Genomic DNA, 21,290 nt, shown 5'->3' with positions numbered 1-21,290 from the left:
GGAAGAATGATTAACAGCACAGAGGAGAGAGGAAATACAGAAGGTTCTAGTTGTTCTCTAAGGATACTATGGATCTAATAAAGTGAGGCTAAACTTAAAAGAAAAGCAAATTAATAAATTATAATGCTAAGCATTAACAGTACTTTGTGCCCATTAGACAAGAAATAAATTTTATGAAGCTACAAATACATTATTTTTGTCTATGAAAGAATTTGTCTTTCTTAAATGCTTATTCAGGCTTTATACAGCTGATCACAAAACTGAAATTCAGAAAGCAGCAGCATAAATAGCATTAATAAAATGATAATTTGCTTAATATCTTTCTGTTTATCTAAGAGGAATGTTTCCTTGTAATTGTTTACGTTGTTCAGAATAGGTTGGGAGTTGCACACCCAGATGATACAGTTGGAGGGCTCCATACTCTGAAGTGTTCATTATGGATGGACAGCATTGTGGTGGTGGTGGGTGGTGAGGAATGAAGGCTTAGATACCAGGGCATTTCCTTGATTGTGCTGCGTCAGACCACAGACCTACCTAGCCCAGTATAGCCTCTTTAGCAGTGGCTGAAAACAGATGTGTACAGAAGATGAAGAGCAGGACAAGCACAGGTAACGGTCTTCAATAACTCTTCCCCAGACTCTAATAATTTTCTTTTCTAAGGATTTCTTTTCTAAGGATTTCTTTTCCGTGAATTTTTCCAGCCTCTCCTTGAACCAATGCAAGCTTTTAGCATCGACACTATCCTTTGGCCTTACAAGTTTAACACCACTTGTATGAAGTACCACCTCCTTCTGCTTGTTTTGAAGCTGGTTGCTATTAACTCCATTTAACACCCTCTAACTCTTGTACTGGGAGACTTGGCAAACAGTTAGACTTTGGCTACCCTGTTTGTGCTACTCATGCTTTAGTGAATCTCTATCACGTATCCCCTTGGCTGCCTTTTTCACAGACTGATTGTCTTTTTATCTGAGTAGCAGACTAGCTTTTACCCATACAGAAGCCATTTTCACATCATACTATACAAAAAACTACAGATTCATGAGTAGTTCCCCTGGCACCAGAAGTCAGAAGATTAGCTCAGAATTGTGTCTTTGACGTTTTAAAGTATGCTTTATGGCCTTGCAAGAAAAGCCTGAGTGCATGAACTGAATGCAATTGCTGAAATTGAGACATTTTGAGATGTATGAACTACCGCATACATCTCACTGGAAATAGTGAGGGCTTCCCAGCATCACGAGCGACATCGAAGCAGAAAACAGCAGACAGACCCCTTTCCAAGAGAGCTGCAGCCTCACTGCTGGACTTGGTGTCAGGGTGCCTGGCTGCAGTTGTTACCTTTGCAGAGAGTGGGAGAAAGAGGGAGAGACTCACTCCAGAGCTAAGACTAAGCACTGCTGCTCTGCCTTGGATTTTCCTAGACAAAAAAGGGGGACCTGTGCCATCATCCTCCTTGTTAGAGCATTTGAGGAGGCTCTTGCTTTTCTATCTGAGAAAAAACAAAGAGGTTCTCAGTGAGATACCATGCCTAGTGCTTTAAATTATCATACATCAGTGTCTCTGTGTAGCAAAGGAAGCTGTGTCTCACTGCACGTTAACTGTACATAGTCATGGCTTTCACTTAGGGTCTTAAATTTTTTTTTTTGTCTTTCTGTCACCAGTGTGTGGATTTCACTTCAGTCCTATGGTATTTCAAGAATATCTTGTACACAATCCTTTGCAAGCATGTGCCTTCGCACGCTTGAAACACTGACATGTCCACTAAAGGCAAAGAATGACTGTGAAATTGCAAAGCATTTTTTTCCATGAAACTTCAGGAGTTAGTTGCTAAGCTTAGTCAATGTTCCTTTTAGGACTGATCCAAAATGCTGGATACTGGTTTTGACCCTTCTGTTTATCTGTCCTTTAATATTTTGCTTTTCTCCTCAAAAGTGACATATCAATAGAAAAAAAAAAAAAAGGCTGTCTTTATTTCCTCCCTTGTTTTTCTTTCCTGAAAACTATGTCTGTAGCCTTTCTGCCTTCTGCTTGCACAGTCCACTGAGCAAAAACACAAGTCTTTTTTTATTCCCAACTGGGAAGGAAGAGCTGGAACTCTGAGTCTTGCTGAAGTCTGAGAAAGGAGATTTCTTTTATAACTTGCAAATAAAAACCTGCTAGTGCTAAATACGAAACTGTTTTCAAATAGGAAGAATGGGGTTGCCTTACAGCTCTGTGCTGTATTTGGCTGCTGCTGCGGAACAGTTTTCCCCAAATGCAGCGCAGCACAGGTGGGACAGAACTCTGTAATGGTGTGTGGGTTTATTTGTGGGGAGGAGGGGAGCACACAGCACCTTTTTATCTCGCTTTTATGGCTTGAATGAGGTTGTGGCTTTTAGGAAAGAAGCTACACCCCTCTGGCTGGCTGCCTGCCTCTCTGCCTGTCTGCTGTAGAGTGGTAGCCCTGCAGCAAGACCTTGGTGATCTGCCTAGGGGGGCTGTGAATGCCAGGCTAAGGCACTGTTGAACCTAGCCAGGCAAGAGGGTGTGTGTCACAGCTCATGTCTCCCGGTACATGTATCATGCTAGAAAATGCTGCTTCTCTCTTCTTATGTGAGGTTGCAGTAGTAACAGGCCCACTCTTGTTGAACTACAGAAATTGGTAACACTCTATTTAATGTTGAAAGTGCTAAAGGCTGCTGTTGTGGCAAATTCTTTGCAAGCTTTTGCAGTTCTAAACACATGACACTGTTGTCTCTAACGTTGTGCTGCCATTGGCAGATTTCCCATTACATAATGTTGACCCATATTTGTGGTACGTGACTTTTTTTGCTAAACACTGTCAGGGATAATCCATCACAGAATAAACTTTCTGTTTATATGGTAAGAATCTGTCATCCTTTAGCACAAACCTAACTCGGGCCTCAGACAATGCTATTCCTTGTTAAGAAAAGCAGAGTACAGTTCTTTCAGGTAAGAAAAACACCAAGAGAGTATTGTGTGCTTTGAGACTGAAATACCTAGGACTAAATTCACCGCAGAATGATTGCATGACGGATTCACATCTGGGAGTAATTTGAGCTTTAAAAAATGTTGAGACCCAGTCCAGGTGATGGGAATAGCGATTGGCTGAAGGAAGCATGAAGTTTGAAGTGTGACTCTGCAAAATGCTGTCTCAGGCAGGTCCAGCTTGTTTCATGCTTCAGAAAAGCGGAGCTGAGGAAAAGGTTTCTCTGCTCTACTCTTCCACCGAAGTCTGCCAGTATTTGTAGACAGGCTTTTCTTCCAAAAAAAAAGTGTAATGGTGTGGGGAGATAAATAGATATAGCTCAGCCAGGGGTTATTGCTAAAAGGCAGCTGAGAAATGAGAGGCCTTGGAGGAATGGGAACCACCCCCAAAGCTGTCTGCTTTCAAAGAGCTATGCAAAATCCATCCGTTCTTAAAAACCTGGTTTCAGTTGCATAGAATAAAAAGTAGAGGAGAGAAAGGTGTATAAAATAGAGGCAGAGAGAATAAAATGGGAATTCTCTCAGTATTCAAGAACAGGGTCTGCTTCAAATGGACTTTATATAATGTTGTAGCACAGAAGTAACAAGATTGCGTGAGCTGCTGAAGCGTCTGCCACATTGTGGAAAGGAATGAATGTGGAACATGAGGCCAAGAGACTAAATACATCGTCTTCAGAGAAATAAATTTTCCAGCCTTACGTGGGAGATGATTGTGTGCTAAGAATGGTTGCAATATCGAGGAGAAAGGTTTTGCTTCTGTGAAAGAAATGAATGCTTGTCAGAGCCAAAATTAAAACCTGATGAATGCAGTCTCACCCACTTTCATTTCTTCCCTCTCAGATTCTACATTTGTCCTCATTCTGTCTGTGCATTCATTCATATACTCCTCTCCCTTCCCACCTCCCCATTGACTCACACTCTCCCTCCCTGTTTGTTATTGCTTCCTTTTCATTTTCTCTTCCTTTAGGTTTCCTTCCCACTCATTCCATTTCTCCTCTGCCTGACCCCTCTGCACACATTTTCCTTTGTGGTGAAAAAACAGCAGAGAGACAAAGAGGAGGAAAAAATAGAAGACAAGCAAGGAAAGGAGGGGGCGAAAAGGAGACGGTGCAGGAAGGGTGCTCAGCATTGCACTTTCTCCCCATACTGCCCTACAGATCTTTGAGGGTGCTGTAGGAGTCAGGGCTCCTCAAACCTGTTCCTTTCTCCCAGGCAGCAGCACTTGGCAGTGGCCTTGTGAAAGGTAACGCCAGAGCTCATTTCCTCAGATTAGTGTCCCTAGAAACCATAATAAGGAATGGAATAATCCCAAAATCCAGCGGGCAGCCACCCCTGAGTGACAAACATCTGGCTGTGTGTGGAGCTTGCTACCATGCCAGATCAGCAAGGACATGGTAGTAGACTGGGTGGCTCTTGGGGCTCCAAAATGGGAAATGGGAGCTTTAGGAGTACTCCAGACTTGCTGGCATGCAATGCTGACCATGATACATCACTGCTTCAAGCTTTGTTGGGGGCCAACGTGCAATGAACTGGTGTTTCTCAAAGCAGCCAGCGCTGGTGTCTCAAAATGGACGGCCAAATGTTGCCAATTTCGATTTAGTGAAACAACAAAGAGGTGCCAGCAATGCTTGTTGTGATGCGTGGTAGGAAATGGGCTGAAACCACTTTATCTGTAGACTGGTGATCCCATCTGAGCACGACGAGCTTGGTCTCAAAGTTGATCTGTAAACTGGAGAAAGCGCTGCGCTCCTGCAGCCCCCGAGGCCCAGAGGCTGCTCCTTCCTCCACCCTGCAGAGGGACCTGTGGGGAGGAGGGAGCCGAGCCGTCACACCCACACGTGGTGCAGTGCTGCACAAGTTTTAATTTATTCTCCTATTGCTCTTTATTTAAATTTTCTCCTTTTCTGGCCCCATTCTTGTTCCTGGAACTGTTAACTCAGATGGAATTGTTTCTGCCCGATTAAAAAAAAAAATCTTACTCTTCACAAAAGCTTGGTAGAAATAGCACTGGTCCACTGCACGTTATTTCTCCTTCCCACAAAAAGAGCAGGAGGGAAGCATGCAGGGCAGATGATAGCCAGAAACGACTCGTTCCTGTGCCCTGCCCTGCCGTCTATAACCTTCTGCCAGCTTTTCTTACCGATGTAACAACGGGTAATATTTCTTTCTTCAAATTCTTGCATAATTGAAGGACCAAAGCGAACGCACGCAGCCCTTGCAGTTTAGCGTGATTTATGTGCAGTGGTTGTGGTGTACTGCGTGCTTAGGGAAGGGAAATCAATAACGGTGGGCTGCTGGGGTTTTTGCGTTGATGCGACTCCCCCGGGTTAGGGACCAACCTCCACGTAAAACGCAACACGGCGCCGAGCAGGACAGGCGCGCTGGCTGCGCCCGAAGTCGCCCGGGTGAAGCCCAGGCCGGCTGTTCGCGGGGACGGTACCCAGCGGCGCCCGCACCGGCGGGTTTTAACCCGCGGGGTCCCCGGGCCGCCCTGTGCAGCCCCGGCCCGGGGCAGGGCTGTGCGCGCCCCGCCAGAGGCCCGGGCCCGGCCGAGGGCCCGCCCGCCGCGCGCCCTCGCGAGCGCCTCCCGCCGGCCGTTACTAACGGGCGCCGCGTGAAGGGGCCGGCGCGTGCCCGGGGGCCTGCGGGCCGCGGGGGGCAGCGCGGCGGCGGGGAAGGGGCTGGCGAGGCCGGGGAAAGGGCAGGGCAGGGCAGGGAAGGGCAGGGAAGGGAAGGGCAGGGCAGGGCAGGGCAGGGCAGGGCAGGCGGCTGGCGGGGCCCGGGAAGGGCCGGGCGACGCGGCCGGCGGCGGGCAGGGGGAGCTCGGCGGGCCGCGGCGCCGCTCCCCGCCCCCGTTACATAAGGAGGAGTGGGGGAGGGGAGCGGGCCGAGCCGCCGTCTTGACGCGGCGGCGGCGGCCCCTTTAACCGCGGAGCCCGGGGTGCGATCAGCGCGCGCCTCTCTGCTGCCCCCTCCCCGCCTCACTGCAGTGACAAATCCGCTCCCCGCCCGCCTCCGCCGAGCCCAGCCGAGCCGGGCGGCGCCGGGAAGCGCTGCCGCGCGGCTCTGCACCGCCCGCCCGCCCGCCGCGGAGCCGGCCAGCCCCGGCCCCGGCCCCAGCCCCGGCCCCAGCCCCGGCCCCAGCCCCGGCCCCAGCCCCCGGCGGCGCGACAGCAGGGAGCGGCGAGGGGCGCGATGGAGGCTCCGCGCCTGGCGCCCACCATGAGCAGCCCCACTAGCCCCTGCGAGGAGGTGATCAAGAACCTGAGCCTGGAGGCGATTCAGCTTTGCGATAGGGACGGTAAGTCCGGGCTCGACGCGGCTAATCCCTGCAGACTCAAGATGCTGCTGCCCTCACGGATGCTAATGCAAATTAATCCCCGCGGCGTATGGTCCTTTGTTATCCCCCATGTATTTGTAGGTGCAAGTGTTCCCCACCCCTCCCCGCCGCCGCCACCCTCCTGCCATCGAGAACAAAAGAAAAAAGAGAAGGTTGCACCTTGCTGGAGGGAAGGGAGGGAAGCCCGCCGCTCCCTAAGCCATCCCTGGCGTTGCAGTGCGTTTGCCCCTGGGCGAGCCTGCTGCACAACCCTGCCCCTGCCAGGAATGGACGCCGGGGTTTATTCTGGGAGAGGCACTAAGGAGAACTAGAGCAGGCGCTGCAGGGAGTCCGGATCTAGAGACGGGGTGGCGGCCCCGGTGGGTTTTTTGTTATCCGTGATCTCCAAACTCCTTTGTATTGTAGGGCAGTTCCTGTGCTTAAAATACACAGGCGAATCTGCTGGCTGGCGTGGGCTAGCGGCGAAACCTGTTGCCGGTCGCTTGTGCGAGCGATAATGCGGGGAGGGGACCGACACTGGGGCTCGCAAGATGGGGCCCCGGGGGAGACGGAGCGGGAGGCGGCGGGGCCGGCGGTTCAGCACCGCGGACAGCACCGCGCCGGCGGCGGGCCGGGCTGTGCCGAGCCGGGCGGCCGCACCGCCCAGGGAGAGCGCGGTGCCCGGCAGGCAGCGGCAGTCCTTCCCCTGGAAGGCACAGCTGGTCCGTTGGATGAAGCTGGTCCGTTGGATGTGTCTTCAGCTGGTCCAGCTGTACAGCTGGTCCGTTGGATGTGTCTTCATCCGAAGGCACAACTTCATCCGAACAGATGAAGTTTGGCTTTAGAGTTGCAGGTGTGGATATTGAAGATGATCTGGGTGGAAGCAACCAGGTAAATGAAAGGTGGTGATGAGGGACAGCCCAAACAAATTTACGTGCTTGAAACAACCCTGAGAGCTGACTATGGTAGAAGAGAGTAGTATCGTTTATGCACAGCTACGACTGGAAAAACTGAACAGAGAAACCAATAGTCAAACAATGAAAAAATATTTTCTTGTAGAGTGGCACATAATTTGTGTTCATATACCAGGTTATGCTCATCTTCTCATTTGACGTTGAATTATCAAAAATAACTTCTCATGTTTTGAAGCAAAGTGTGCTTTGGATGTGGAATATATGTTACCTGGTAAATATACCGTGGAATGGAGATACTGTGTCAGTGAATGGTACAGCTGAATTGATGAAACTATTTCCTTGTTGTGGGTGTATTTTTGGAGCAAAACTGTTACAGGTGATGGTTATAGGAAGAGGCAGTCCAGCTTTCTCAGTTATTGTTTTACAAATTAGTTGTGATGAAATACTTCACTTCGTTGACCTAGGCAGGCTTAATATTTTAAATGATGGATTTTTGTAAGCTCGCTATTTTTCTTGAAATATTCAAGAAATTGACAAGGCATTGAAAAGTCTTTTCAGTAATTTTTTTTATAGTTGCATTGGAAATTCTTTGATTTTTTTTTAATGTTTGAATCAAGATCTAATACACACTTCCATCCACTCATGCCTAACTCAATGCCTAGAGAAATTGAACTATGTTTATAGTAGTGGAGGCTAGACTGTTTTTTTGTTAAAACACTTTTTCATGAATATTTCTTTTTATTAATACTAGAGAGAAATGAAAATAGATAAATTATGCAATCCTTCATATTTGTCTACCCCAAGTAATTGTAGTGAAGTACTCCATGTTAATCACTGCAGACTCTATTTGGCTCATACTGTAGTTAAGGACTGCTCAATTTCTATGGAATAGCGTCATACAGAGAAGCAAATGGAAAAATGTAGTATTTTTAATTTTAATTCCCTTTTGAATAGGCTTCACTGGAAAACAACAACTTTCCTGTAGATCTGGCTTTACAAACTAATCTTCATGAAGTAAGCCACTGTCATAGAGGGTCATTGCTTCCTGCAATACATGGTTGAATTTCTGAAGGAGGCATCTATATTGGGCATGTAAAATATGCAACTCGGTGCCTAATTTGGCACAAGACGGCACCTGAGTATACTTCAGTATTTCCTACAGGTGGCACTTATGTATCAAAAAGCTCGTTTAATGGGAACATAAAAACAAGCAAGCAAAGGTTAGGGCATTAAACTTTCTAGGTAAGCGTGCAAATGCATATGCAACACATTTAGATCCCTAATTGTGTACATGGGTTTAGTTAATGCATTTATATTATAAATACTTACAATTTATTTTAGGGTGTCTTTGTTGTAAAAGATGTAGTTCTTAATGTGATATGTTGGCATCACAGAGGTTAATCAAAGTTTTGTGATAAATGTCAATATATTGCTCATAGTGAATTAAAAATATGCTAGATTTTCATATTTTGAAAATGTCCTTATTCTCTAAGCTGTAGTAACTGTAAAGGCAACCAGTGAAACGATAACATTACATCTCCAACTACGATAAATTCTGCAGCACGCATAGTTTGGAAATGCAGGCAATGCTGCAGTATAAACATAAGCAATAATGGAACATTTATGCAGATAACAAAATATTTTTTGTGTTTTCTAAGATGAGGGAATTAATATTGAAACATTTTGTATTTAGAAAACTGGGTTATACCTCCTATGGAGGTGTACGCAGGAGCCAGAAATCCAGGAATTGGAGCGAGCAATTAATAATATCACAACAATTAATATCTTTTTAGATTTTTTCTGTTTTTTTCCAATGGTTTTTTGCAAGCATTGTCATCTTTCTTGATGAATCAAGGCCATTTAGAATACTTACAAATGTCAAATAAAAGAAAACAAATGTATGCATTTTGGTGGGTTTTTCTTTTTTAAATAAAAACAGCTGGTAAGATTTGGTTTAAAGTGAATGCAACATTATAAAGCCAATTATCAGCTCTTATTTTCAGCATTCTCTGTTACTTACAAATGCATCTTGCATTATTTTTTCTTATTATTTTAGGTGAGTCTACTAGTACAGCTTAGTATTAGTCTATTGCACAGTCTAACACGTAGTTGCTTAGAACTCTGCTGAACTCACTTTGTGTATAGGAAAAAGTGTATCATTTGTTATTTTCCTTTGCCATATTTGAACATTGCAGCCATATTTGTGTAAACTTAGGCCGGGAAAGAATGTTTAATCTGTGATAAAAATTCTAGTGACCTTTTTATAAAATTTGTGTTAGCCTTACCTAGGGATTAAGCCTTTAGTAGATGGATGCCCTTTGTGTCATGAGCAGGCCAATTCTATGAAAATATATCTAGCTTCAGAAAATCATAAGCCTTTGAAAGAACCGTGCTTTTCACAGACTTGGTAGAACACTCTTAGATTTTAGCAGCTGAATTTCCTGAAGCTCCATATTGTGGTTGTGCAGCACTCCCCATACAGATACTGCACTTCGTCTGCCAGGGTCCTGCCAGGGTGAGAGCAGTGATGCTGCCATCTGCTTTCTGTGCTCTTACAGTTGACATAGACAGCTGGAAAGCGGAAGACAGACACCTGTCAGAACACAGAAAGGAGAAAAGCAGAGCAACAAACCTTCAGCGAGGATGTTGGAACTTGGGAGACATGGACTGGGGAGAGGGGCAAGAAAACTGGTCCAGAAAGCACATGGGCTTGGTGGTAATAGAGCCTGAGGTAGTGGCTGGTCAAGGGTGAAAGAACAGGAAAGACCTAGAAGCTGGGAATGTTTGTGAGGATTAGATTAAATGGGAAGGCAGAAGTGGGCAAAATGACCCTGAATACGAAAAGAAGATGAAGGAGCAAGGGAGGTAATTCGAGTTCAGGCAGGGTACCCAGGGAAGTAAAACTGGGAAAAAAGATGAGGGAGCATTCACACAGATTAGATTAATTGGATGAATGAGGATGGAATGAGAATTGGGAACCTGTGAAGAGTAAACCTGGAGACTTGTCTGCAAAGAAGAGACAGAAAGTACAAGAATGTGGAGGGGGGAACTGGGCAGTTTGGACCACAGAGGTTAGGAGTAAAGGAATGGAACTAGGACTTGCTGAGCAAAGAGACTGGGACTGAAAGGACTTCTTAGGAATGAAGAACAGGACTTTTGAAGTGTGACTGGGGAGTAGAAGAAGGGGTGGGACAGGAACAAGTTCAAGGAAGAGGACAGAAGTGGCCGTGTTTTGGTGTGACAGCCAGAGAAAGGTCAGTGTATATCAGCACATGCCATCTTCCAAAGCCACACACAACCCCAGGATACCAAATTCTCCTTGTTCATTTGCCAGCAAAGAGGTCTAAAATCCACTGGCAAAGCACGACATCTGTTTTCAGTGCTTATCTGTGTGAAGGATGGCAGTCTGGTACAGCTGATGGTTGGCCTGTTAGCTCAAATGGTAGCATCTGTGCCTGTTGCTGTGCACCAAATGTACCAGCACCGCAGGTTACCCGTATGAGAACTGATATGAAGCCACAAGTAGATTTTGAATCTTTTTTTTTTAGTTGCCATTTTGTAAAACCTAAGAAATTGCAGACGTACAATAGGTTATTAAGGTTACCGAGTTGAGCACTCAAAGCTAGCAAATGGTGCAAGTTCAGTCCTCTGTGCAGAACCGGCATGGTGTTGGGATGTTTGATGTTGTGCAGTGAATGCTGGGGATGTTGAATGGCATGTCACAAACAAGGTGGGGGAAGAAAGAATGGAGAGAGAGATTTAGTTCTAACCTGGAGCCTATTCCAGACTTTCTGCATGGAACTGAGCAAAAGCTACCTACTTTTCAAAGGGGTTTGTTACTTGTTGTGTTTTTCCTTTTCTGGGTGCTTGATCCTGGTACTGTGGTGTCAGGACTTCAGGGATACTGAAAGTCAACAGCTGCAGCTGACTTCAGTGAGAGTAGGACTTTGAACATACAAAGCACAGTGCTAAATGCTTTGAGAAAAGCGATGTTCACCACCTAAAATAGGCACTGAAAGTTAGTAACCTTCTTTTAACTTCTCTGTGTCTCGGTTTTCCATGTGTAAAATGGAAGCAGTATTATTGCCTTCCTCACAGAAATGTTTTCAAAATAAACTAATGAATGTTTGTTAAGCAGCTAGGCACTGTAGTAGCCTGGAAAACCCATGAGGTGCATGTAAAAACCCATGATGAAATTCATAATTTTGTCTTCAGAGCAGAATATGAATAATGTGTAGCAAATAAGTCCTGGGACTACACACTGAACAATAGTGAATAGCTGTTACAAGAAAAATAGTTCATTATGTACACACTATTCGTTATGTATGCTGAATGAGTCAGAACTTATGTGGAAAAAATAGTATGTAATCATGCAGTTAAAGACTATATCATAATCTGAACAAACAAAGGGGCCAATTTAAGGCTATTCAAGTATGCTTCATTCGAATGTTTTCTAACTATTGATGGCTTAAACTATACAATCTCACTAAAGTGCTTTTAAAGGGTTTTTTCTGTGTTCACTTCATATATTTGAAGACAGTATTGGGTACCAGGATTGGAACCAGAATTGGTGTCTTGGCCAGTTTCAGTTCCATAAATCAATTTCGTCACCTTCCAAACACTTGACATCATCAAAATTGTTTAGTCTAACAAGCTTGTATAAAAGCATTACATCACACAAGCTAAGATGTCATTTCTGTTTTATGTAAACAACTGGCATCTTTGGCTTTCCATGTTATTTGAGCATGTCTCATGTTTTCTTATTTATTTCAGAAGTTTATTATTATGCTGGATTTATTGGAGCATTCTGAAAGATGTTTCTAGAGTTTGTAAATGGGAGTTTTCATGGCCATATCATGTACACATTTGTCTTTCAAACAGAAGGGATAAAGTAGCATCATCCAGTGTCTGGATGCATTCTTCAAATGCCTTTTTTGGCATTATGGAGCAGTATCACTGCTATTTCTGAAATGTTATCCTCTAAGTCTCAGAGATGGGGAAAAATTGAATTTCTAGGTAGACTTCCACATGAAGGACAACTGAGAGATCCAAATTTCACAGTAATTCTTAGTGTCCTGAATGGTTGGACTTTCATAGTTGTTTGGGGTTTTTTTAAACTATGAGAGTTCTGAGCACAGAATAAACAATTCATATTTTTGTATCCAGCATAATAGAGAGGTGCTTGTAACTGTGATATTTTGATAGGACACAAAATTCAGAGGCATGTTTATTGTTGGTTTTATTCCTGTGCCCAACTGCAAGTTTGGAGATTTAAATTCACTCTCTTCAAAATGCAAACTGTATCACTTTTCTAGGGTTTGAATGATGGAATGGCCAACTAAGAAATTTATCTCTTCCATAAAATTTCATCTAACCTTGCTGAACTTCAAAATAGCCACTTTTTTTTTGTGGCAAGCAATAATGCTGCTTCAGGTAGGAGCTAAAATCTAGTACATAGCTTCAAAAGCTCTCTTGTTGCAAAGAAAAATACTTATTATGGTTTTAGCTTTGCATTCTTGCCAGAGACTAAGATTTTCACATATAATATTCCTTACTGTTAGTACACAGAAAAATACTAAATGGAGGCAAGCAACTATTTTAAAGTCTTCATAAATGATCTTTAGAATTGTGGAAGAGAAGAACGCTAATGATTTGCTTATGTCTTTCACTTCAGCTCACTGTTGCAAGTATTTTATCCTGTCTTGTTTTATATTATAAGCAATGATGCCACTAATAACTAGCGAGGCTTTGCTAGAAACTGACTATTCAAAATCCATATGCCAAGAAATGTAGTCATTCCCATTCTTCCTTTATATTCTTTAATTTTTAGAGTTATATTCTTCTTGCTCCCTCCTCATCTCCTTTTAGAGCTTTATGCCACTCAAATCTGTGTAATTGATTATTAACTATTTTAACTAGCAGTGACCAAGTTATATATTATTAGCTATTTAAATTTTGCCTGGTATTCTGTTTGTGCCCCCCTTGATTCCATTATTCTTCACTGAAACTTTTCTAGTTCCTATATAAAGCAACTGAAATGCTTGATGTGTAATGATGCCAGATTCACATACAGAAACACTGTTCTCCTCCAGTGCTATACGCTGATATTGCTAGGTTCAAACTCAAGTATATAATATGGGGTTTGTAGTTAATTTCTACTTATTGTTATAATTAAGGCTTTTTAAACATTACTGTCTCCCATGTATGTCCCTTCTTTGTGTTTGTTTCAGATTATAGTTCCCAGACACATTCTTTTATTTATTCTGTAACAGAATCCATTTTATCATTTTCTGCCAATGTTTCTAAGCCGTCTTGTGCTTGCAGGTCCTTCTATTTTAATGTTGTCTGCAATACAGAAATGTGATCTCTCTTTCCAGATCATTCATAAAGATGCTTATTTAGCCTGGAACTAGCCACAGGCTCTGTGGTAACCCAGTAGACACCTGAACTCCTTAGCTGTTTTGCCATGTATCACTCATCTCTGCCAGCCAATGTTCAGCCCTGCAGATCTGTAGTTCTTAACAAATACACTGGCAGGAGGAATCACTTAGAGAAGAGAAATTCTACTCCCTCCAGCATCTGAGAAGCAGGAATGCCAAGCCAACCCCTCACTTAAAATTTCATGTATCTTCTGCAAATCTGAAAGGCAAAACCTTTTTCTTGAGTAAGCGTTAAGCCATTAGTATCCTCTTCATCTGTTTCATCTTCCATCTTAAACTAGATGTAGCAATTTTCTTCTCAGCCTACTAATCTGATGGCTCTACCACCTCTGGTAAACTGTGTTCTGAACTTGCTTCTCTGAGTTCACTGTTTACACTGCAGTTATGCCTGTATAATCTAGATCACAGTCTGCCCTACAGTCCACTTCAGCTTTTACAGCAGCTTTCCAGTGAGGTCCCTGGTCCCAGAGCCATAGCTTCTAGAACAAGCAGAATATCGCTTTTGTCATGTAAAGTGGGGGAAGGAGAGACTATATCACATTCTTATTTAGAGTTCTCTAGTATTTCATCATTCATTTTTGAATGGGTTCCAGTCAGGCATTGTTGTGTTCAATTGCCTCCAAAGGCTTGCTGAAGCTTGTCTTCCTGACCTTGGTTTTTCCTTCTGGGACTTCTCCGCCTCATTAATTTTCTTTTTTTTTTCCTCCGAAATCTAGAAAGATCTCCTCCTTTACCCATTCCTTGTAATTTCCTCCACCTTTTATTATTCATGGCCTCTATATGGCAGGTTTGGAGGCCCCAGCTTTTCTGAATAAGGTAGTTTTCAGTTCCCTTTGTGCTGCTGAAGTAGTGCCAGCATCTTTAACCACAACTGAGGAGGTAATCTTTAAAAATCCTTACAGTCTGGGTTTGTTTTTCTTAGTCCACTTGGTGCAGTAGGTACGTCTGCCGTGCTGCCAGCATGCATGGCCTTTTGTGCTTTATGTGACCTGGAAGGCTATATTTAATTCTGGCTGAACCCAGCCCAGAATCATCCAGTATGTTTTCTTTTCTCTTTTGATAGAAGTTTTAGGCATTTTACTTGCAGACTACTTTCTTTAAAAATTTATAAACATGTCTGAAAAAATAATACTAACCTTGCCAATACATGATACATGTATAAAATATGTCACTGCTATAGGAAAGTATGAACAAATACAATGTTTATGATGTTGAAACTCAAGAAAGCTCTGCTCCAGGATCACTTCCTGTGGTTTCCACACTAGGTTTTGTTATACAGCGGAGCATCCTTTATTTGACCTTGAAAATGTTTCCTTCAGCACAGAAGGTTTGGTTAGAATTCATTGTAGTGTTTGTAGCTGGATCAATTTTCACAGTGGTGTTTGTAGTTGAATCATTAATCAATTTTATTTTATTGTTTTCACAGAATGTTCTTGTTTTATTTATGCTTGAATGAACAAGCTGTTTTGCACGGATGTTTTCAAAAGCAATGATTAGCTATACTGTTTTTATAACCTACCAACAGTTTCTCTGAGCCTTGACGGTTCTAGCTGCTGCCAGAAAGGGGAAACCTTAAAACTAGTTTGGTTGTTTCTCTTTCATTCCTGCAGAATGACGAAGTATTATCAGAGTAACACTCTTTCTTAGTTCCAAGTATGGAGTGGCATCTGGAGTTTATTTCTCCAATACTGTTAAGTCAGACACAGCTGGCAGCTCTAGGAGAAGCATAGTTTGAGGAATTCCTGTGTTAAGTTTTGTATATCAATGCGCTCTCATTAGGAGAATTCTGCAGTTTGCAATTGTTAGAAGCAACCATTGCATCCATTCCAAAATTGTTAGAGCTGTTCCATTGGCTTCAATAAGACTTTGTGTAAAAACAAATTTGCGTTCATAACGTGGCATGATTAAGATCCTACAACTACCGTATTTTCCTAACTTTTGTTGTGTGTATTCTATCTTATTTCATAGAGATAGGCATGTAATTTGGAATTTTTCTCTTTAAGTTGCAGTTTGTCTGGATTTCATCGATCTTTAGTTGTGGGCTAGAAATAACATTTTTAAAAGATTATTCTGGGTTTTTTTTGCAGCTCACTTCTATGTGTACTCATAGTTGAAGACGTATGGACTTCAAAACCAGCAGGATAAAAGGATCACAGAATTACAGAATCACAGAATCGTATAGGTTGGAAAAGACCTTTAAGATCATCAAGTCCAACCGTAAACCTAACACTACCAAGACCACCACTACACCATGTCCCTAAGCACCTCATCCAAACGTCTTTTAGATACTTCCAGGGATGGCGACTCAACCACTTCCCTGGGCAGCCTGTTCCAATGCTTGATAACCCTTTCAGGGAAGTAAAATTTCCTGATATCCAGTCTAAACCTCCCCTGGCGCAACTTGGGGCCATTTCCTCTTGTTCTATCATTTCTTACCTGGGAGAAGAGACTGACCCCCACCTCTGTACAGCCTCCTTTCAGGTAGTTGTAGAAAGCGATAAGGTCTCCCCTCAGCCTCCTTTTCTCCAGGCTAAACAGCCCCAGTTCCCTCAGGCGCTCCTCATAAGGCGCCTAGACCCTTCACCAGCTTCATTGCCCTTCTCTGGACACGCTCCAGCACCTCAATGTCTTTCTTGTAGTGAGTGGCCCAAAACTGAACACAGTATTCGAGGTGCAGCCTCACTAGTGCCGAGTACAGGGGCACAATCCCTTCCCTAGTCGTGCTGGCCATGCTATTTTTGATACAAGCCAGGATGCCATTGGCTTTCTTGGCCACCTGGGCACACTGCTGGCTCATATTCAGGCGGCTGTCAACCAACACGCCCAGGTCCTTTTCCACCGGGCAGCTTTCCAGCCACTCTTCCCCAAGCCTGTAGCGTTGCATGGGATTGCTGTGGCCCAAGTTTAGGACCTGGCACTTGGCCTTGTTGAACCCCATACAATTGGCCCCAGCCCATCGATCCAGCCTGTCCAGGTCCCTCTGTAGAGCCTTCCTCCCCTCAGGCAGATCAACACTCCCGCACACTTGGTGTCATCTGCAAACTTACTGAGGGCACACTCGATCCCTTCATCCAGATCACTGATAAAGATATTAAACAGAACTGGCCCCAGCACAGAGCCCTGGGGAACACCGCTTGTGACTGGCCACCAACTGGAGTAAATTCCATTCACCACCACTCTTTGGGCCCAGCCATCCAGCCAGTTCTTAACCCAGCGAAGCGTACACCCGTCCAAGCCATGAGCAGCCAGTTTCTCCAGGAGAATGCTGTGGGAAACCGTGTCAAAGGCTTTACTGAAGTCTAGATAGACAACATCCACAGCCTTTCCCTCATCCACTAGGTGGGTCACCTTGTTGTAGAAGGAGATCAGGTTGGTCAAGCAGGACCTGCCTTTCCTGAACCCATGCTGGCTGGTCTTGATCCCTTGGTTATCCTCTACATGCCGTGCGATGGCACTCACGATGATCTGCTCCATCAGTTTCCCCGGTACCGAGGTCAGGCTGACAGGCCTGTAGTTCCCTAGGTCCTCCTTCCAGCCCTTCTTGTAGATGGGTGTCACATTTGCTAATCTCCAGTCAACTGGGACCTCCCCAGTTAGCCAGGACTGCTGGTAAATGATGGAAAGGGGCTTGGTGAGCACATCTGCCAGGTCCTTCAGTACTCTCAGGTGGATCTCATCAGGCCCCATAGACTTGTGAGTGTCTAAGGGGTGCAGCAGGTCACTAACCATTTCCCCCTGGATTATGGGGGCTCCATTCTGGTCCCCGTCCCTATCTTCCAACTCAGGGGGCTGGGTACCCAGAGAACAAGTGGCCCTGCTATTAAAGACTGAGGCAAAGAAGGCATTAAGTACCTCAGCCTTTTCCTCATCCTTGGTCACTGTGTTCCCTCCCCCGTCTACTAGGGGCTGGAGATTCTCCTTAGCTCTCCTTTTGTTGCTAATGTATTTGAAGAAGTATTTTTTGTTGTCTTTTACAGCAGCAGCCAGATTGAGCTCTAGCTCAGCTTTGGCCCTTCTAATTTTCTCCCTGCACAGCCTTGCTACACCTTTGTAGTCCTTCTGAGTAGCCTGCCCCTTCTTCCAGAGGTCATAGACTCTCCTCTTTTTCCTGAGTTCTAGCCAGAGCTCTCTAGTCAGCCAGGCCAGTCTTCTTCCCCGCTGGCTCGTCTTTCGGCACCTGGGAACAGCCTGGTCTTGTGCCTTTAGGACTTTCTCCTTAAAGAATGTCCAGCCTTCCTGGCCTCCTTTGCCCATTAGGGCTGCCTCCCAGGGGACTCTGTCGACCAGTGTCCTAAACAGGCCAAAGTCTGCCCTCCGGAAGTCTAAGGTGTCAGTTTTGCTGCCCCTCCTCGCTGCTTCTCCATGTATCAAAAACTCTATCATTTCGTGATCACTCTGCCCAAGACGGCCTCCAGCCATCACATGGCTCACAAGTCCTTCTCTGTTCGTGAACAAGAGGTCCAGCGGGGCACCTTCCCTAGTTGGCTCACTCACCAGCTGTGTCAGGAAGTTATCTGCCACACACTCCAGGAACCTCCTAGACTGTTTCCTCTCTGCTGTATTGTATTTCCAGAAGATATCTGGTAGGTTGAAGTCCCCCACAAGAACAAGGGCTAGTGATCATGAGGCTTCTCCCAGCTGCTTATAGAATAGTTCGTCAGTCTCCTCATCGTGGTTGGGTGGTCTGTAACAGACTCCCACCACAATATCTGCCTTGTTGGCCTTCCCCCTGATTCTTACCCATAGACACTCCACCCTATCGTCACCATCATCGAGCTCTAAACTGTCCAGACACTCCCTAACGTATAGGGCTACCCCACAACCTCTCCTGCCTCGCCTATCCCTCCTGAAGAGTTTATAGCCATCCATCGCCGCACTCCAGTTGTGCGAGTCATCCCACCATGTTTCCGTGATGACAACTATATCATAGTTTTGCTGATGTACAATGGCTTGCAACTCCTCCTGTTTGTTGCCCATGCTGCGTGCATTGGTGTAGAGGCACTTCAGCTGGGCTGTCGTCTGTGTCTCCTTCATAGAAGAACACCCCTTGTGTGCTTTGAGGTGTGCTTTGAGGTGCTTTGAGGTGACTGTTTGAGATGTTAAAAGGCTCTTTCAATCTTGGCCAGCCATAAGTACTAGTGTACAAGTGTCAGTGGAGTCATTCATGCTATGTCGTTGGTCCTTTTAATCCAATTTATGTAAAGGGAAATTATACATGAGTTTACATAAACTAAGGGATAAAATTAAGAACAGAGTGTGCAGCAGATTGTATTTTAATGCTACTAAGGTGCATCTGATGACATAAGTAAATATTATGCACTTATACTTTTATGATGGAATTTATGCTGGTAATTTAATATAAATGCTCAGTAAACATATGGCTTTCAGAGCGCTAATGTTTCTGATTAATTTCTAGCCTTTACACTTGCAATGTAATTTCAAGGCATATCTCTAATCACAAGAATTGAAAATCCCTAAGCCTATCTGCTCACTGAATCCAGAGAAGTTCATCACAGAGAAGTTCTGTCCCTCTTGTGTGGAACATACTGGAATTGTAGCCAGTGTTACCTGTTCTCTGATGACACAGCTACCACCTTACCCTTCATGAAAGGACAGATTTGAGCAGTAAGACTTCACACGCAGTTTATCGGGATTGTCTCACCTCTGCCCATGTGTAGAGTTACTTTCTCTTCCCCCTAGATGGAGGCACTTGAAACTCCAAGTACATTTCTTTGTTTCCTCTGTCTGTGAACTGCTTTGTACCATGCTTTGGAAGCTCAACCCATTGAATATGTTGCTTCTGTACTTCACTTTGCCAGTCTGTTTAGGTAGCATGGGAGTTCTTAAATCATATTTGATTTACAGGGATCTGAGTATAGCAGCCTTTCTAGAGTATGAGAGTTTAATTTCAAGTTTCATGACACATCAGGTAGCCAGGTGCCCCAGCACGACCTGTGTAGTAGGAACATGTCAGGTACTCTGTGCTTTCTCATAACTGTACAAGTACAGGGAAGACAGAATCAGGTCCTCTGTGTGAAAAATAAAATACTGATTCTGCTGCTTCTATTTTTTTATATTCTGTAGTGCTCAGCTGGTTTCCGGTTTGCTTTCTTGAGCCAATCATCAGCAAACCACCTAGGCTGTCTGGTGAGGCTGTCAGCCCTAATGCAAATGTGCAGTGCTTGAGATGGAAGCCATACAGTGAAACTAAATTCTTCAGTATATCTTAGTATGCTTGTTATATTTAGCTTATATAGTAGAGAGTGTGAGTTGGAAGGCATTACTTGAGATGCTTTTAAATGCTGTAAATCCAAAAGATGAAAAATGAATCTAAATATTAATTCTTTTTAAGGAACATACCCAAGGGGACTTGGTTGGCTTAGTGAATTTGTGGTAGGTTGTGCAGCTATTTCTCTATAGGTAATAATTCAATTTTGTCTTATCATGACTGATCACTTGTTACGATCCAATGACTGTTTGATAGCCTGAATGATAAGACTATGGAAGATTTTGTAACGGAAACTATTTAAAGTATCCAACTGAGCTGTGCTTTTTAAAAAAATAATTCTGGAACTATTGAGGACCATGGCGGTCCAATGGATTTGAATCTGATGGTTCAGAATTGTTATAGGTTTCTTTTAACTTAATTACATCAAAACTTCAGCTTGAGTTTTCTCCTCTTCATTAGACAGCCTTCATTAGAGAATCTACATGAGAGATCTGTTACAAATGCCATCAGGACAGCAAAATGATGAGCTGGAGTCAAGACTTTTAATAAACCCACACAGACTATATGCTATAATGTATCTGAGCAAGGGGTGAATTCTAACATGGTGAAAACTCTGCTTAAAGATTTATTTTGACTACAGTATTCATAGCTGTGTCATTTGTATAATCTAGTGTCTGTGAAAAGCTTGAACTCATTGTAGCCGTCCCCTTGATAGGGAGTATTTAACAGGGTCCTCTCTCATTTCTGCATGCTTGCCTACCTTAATGGAACTGGCAGCAACCTAAGTTATTCTATGAGATCTCTACTCTTGTCAGAGGTTCAAAAGTTAGTGACAGTCAACCGGTGGCAGACCCACATCCAAAGACCTTGACTATGTTCAGTTGCCCTAGGAGACCAGCTAAAAATTAAATTAAACAGAAAAACTCTAGCTCCTGCCAAAAAAGGCTCTCAAACCCCCTAAATCCTTTATTAGTCAAGGCTTGAGAGAAAATCTGAAACCTGCATAAGAATTAAATTTTAAAAACCAGTACAAGTTACAGAGTAGAATTTCCTGAAGTATTGTAAATATGTAATACATTTCATATCACAGTTAAAAAGCACAAACTGGTGTAAACCAGAGCCAAATCCTATTCCTTACAAGAGATCTGTGTGAAAAGCACACAGCAATTACCAGTGCGCTGAAGTAAAGAAATGCTCATTCATGCTGCAGACTGCCAGGGCATCCAGTGAGTTACAAAAGCCCACTCATGCTGAGCACCCTACTTTCTCAAGAAAAACGCTTAGTAAAATTGTGTTCCCCAGCCGTGAGTTCTCTCTGCTGTCCTTCAAGTGACAAGTTTTGCCTTTCTCTCTGGGCTTCCCTTTGCTTGAAAGAAAAGCAGGTCTTAAATGAAAATCCTTGT

General features: G+C 44.0%; 1 protein-coding gene across 1 annotated transcript in view; it reads left to right on the top strand.

Annotated features, from left to right (window-relative positions):
- Positions 1–5,787: 5,787 nt before the first annotated feature.
- PHYHIPL (phytanoyl-CoA 2-hydroxylase interacting protein like) overlaps positions 5,788–21,290 on the top strand; it is a 40,682-nt gene continuing 25,179 nt past the window's right edge. The window contains exon 1 of the mRNA XM_072871182.1: positions 5,788–6,286. Within this exon, the coding sequence (XP_072727283.1) occupies positions 6,181–6,286 (106 nt within the window). The 5' untranslated portion in view covers positions 5,788–6,180. The remainder of the gene's footprint in view (positions 6,287–21,290) is intronic.

The sequence above is a fragment of the Ciconia boyciana genome, chromosome 8, assembly GCF_034638445.1.
Source record: "Ciconia boyciana chromosome 8, ASM3463844v1, whole genome shotgun sequence".
Lineage (NCBI taxonomy): Eukaryota > Metazoa > Chordata > Aves > Ciconiiformes > Ciconiidae > Ciconia > Ciconia boyciana.
This window is presented reverse-complemented; position numbering and strand designations above follow the sequence as displayed.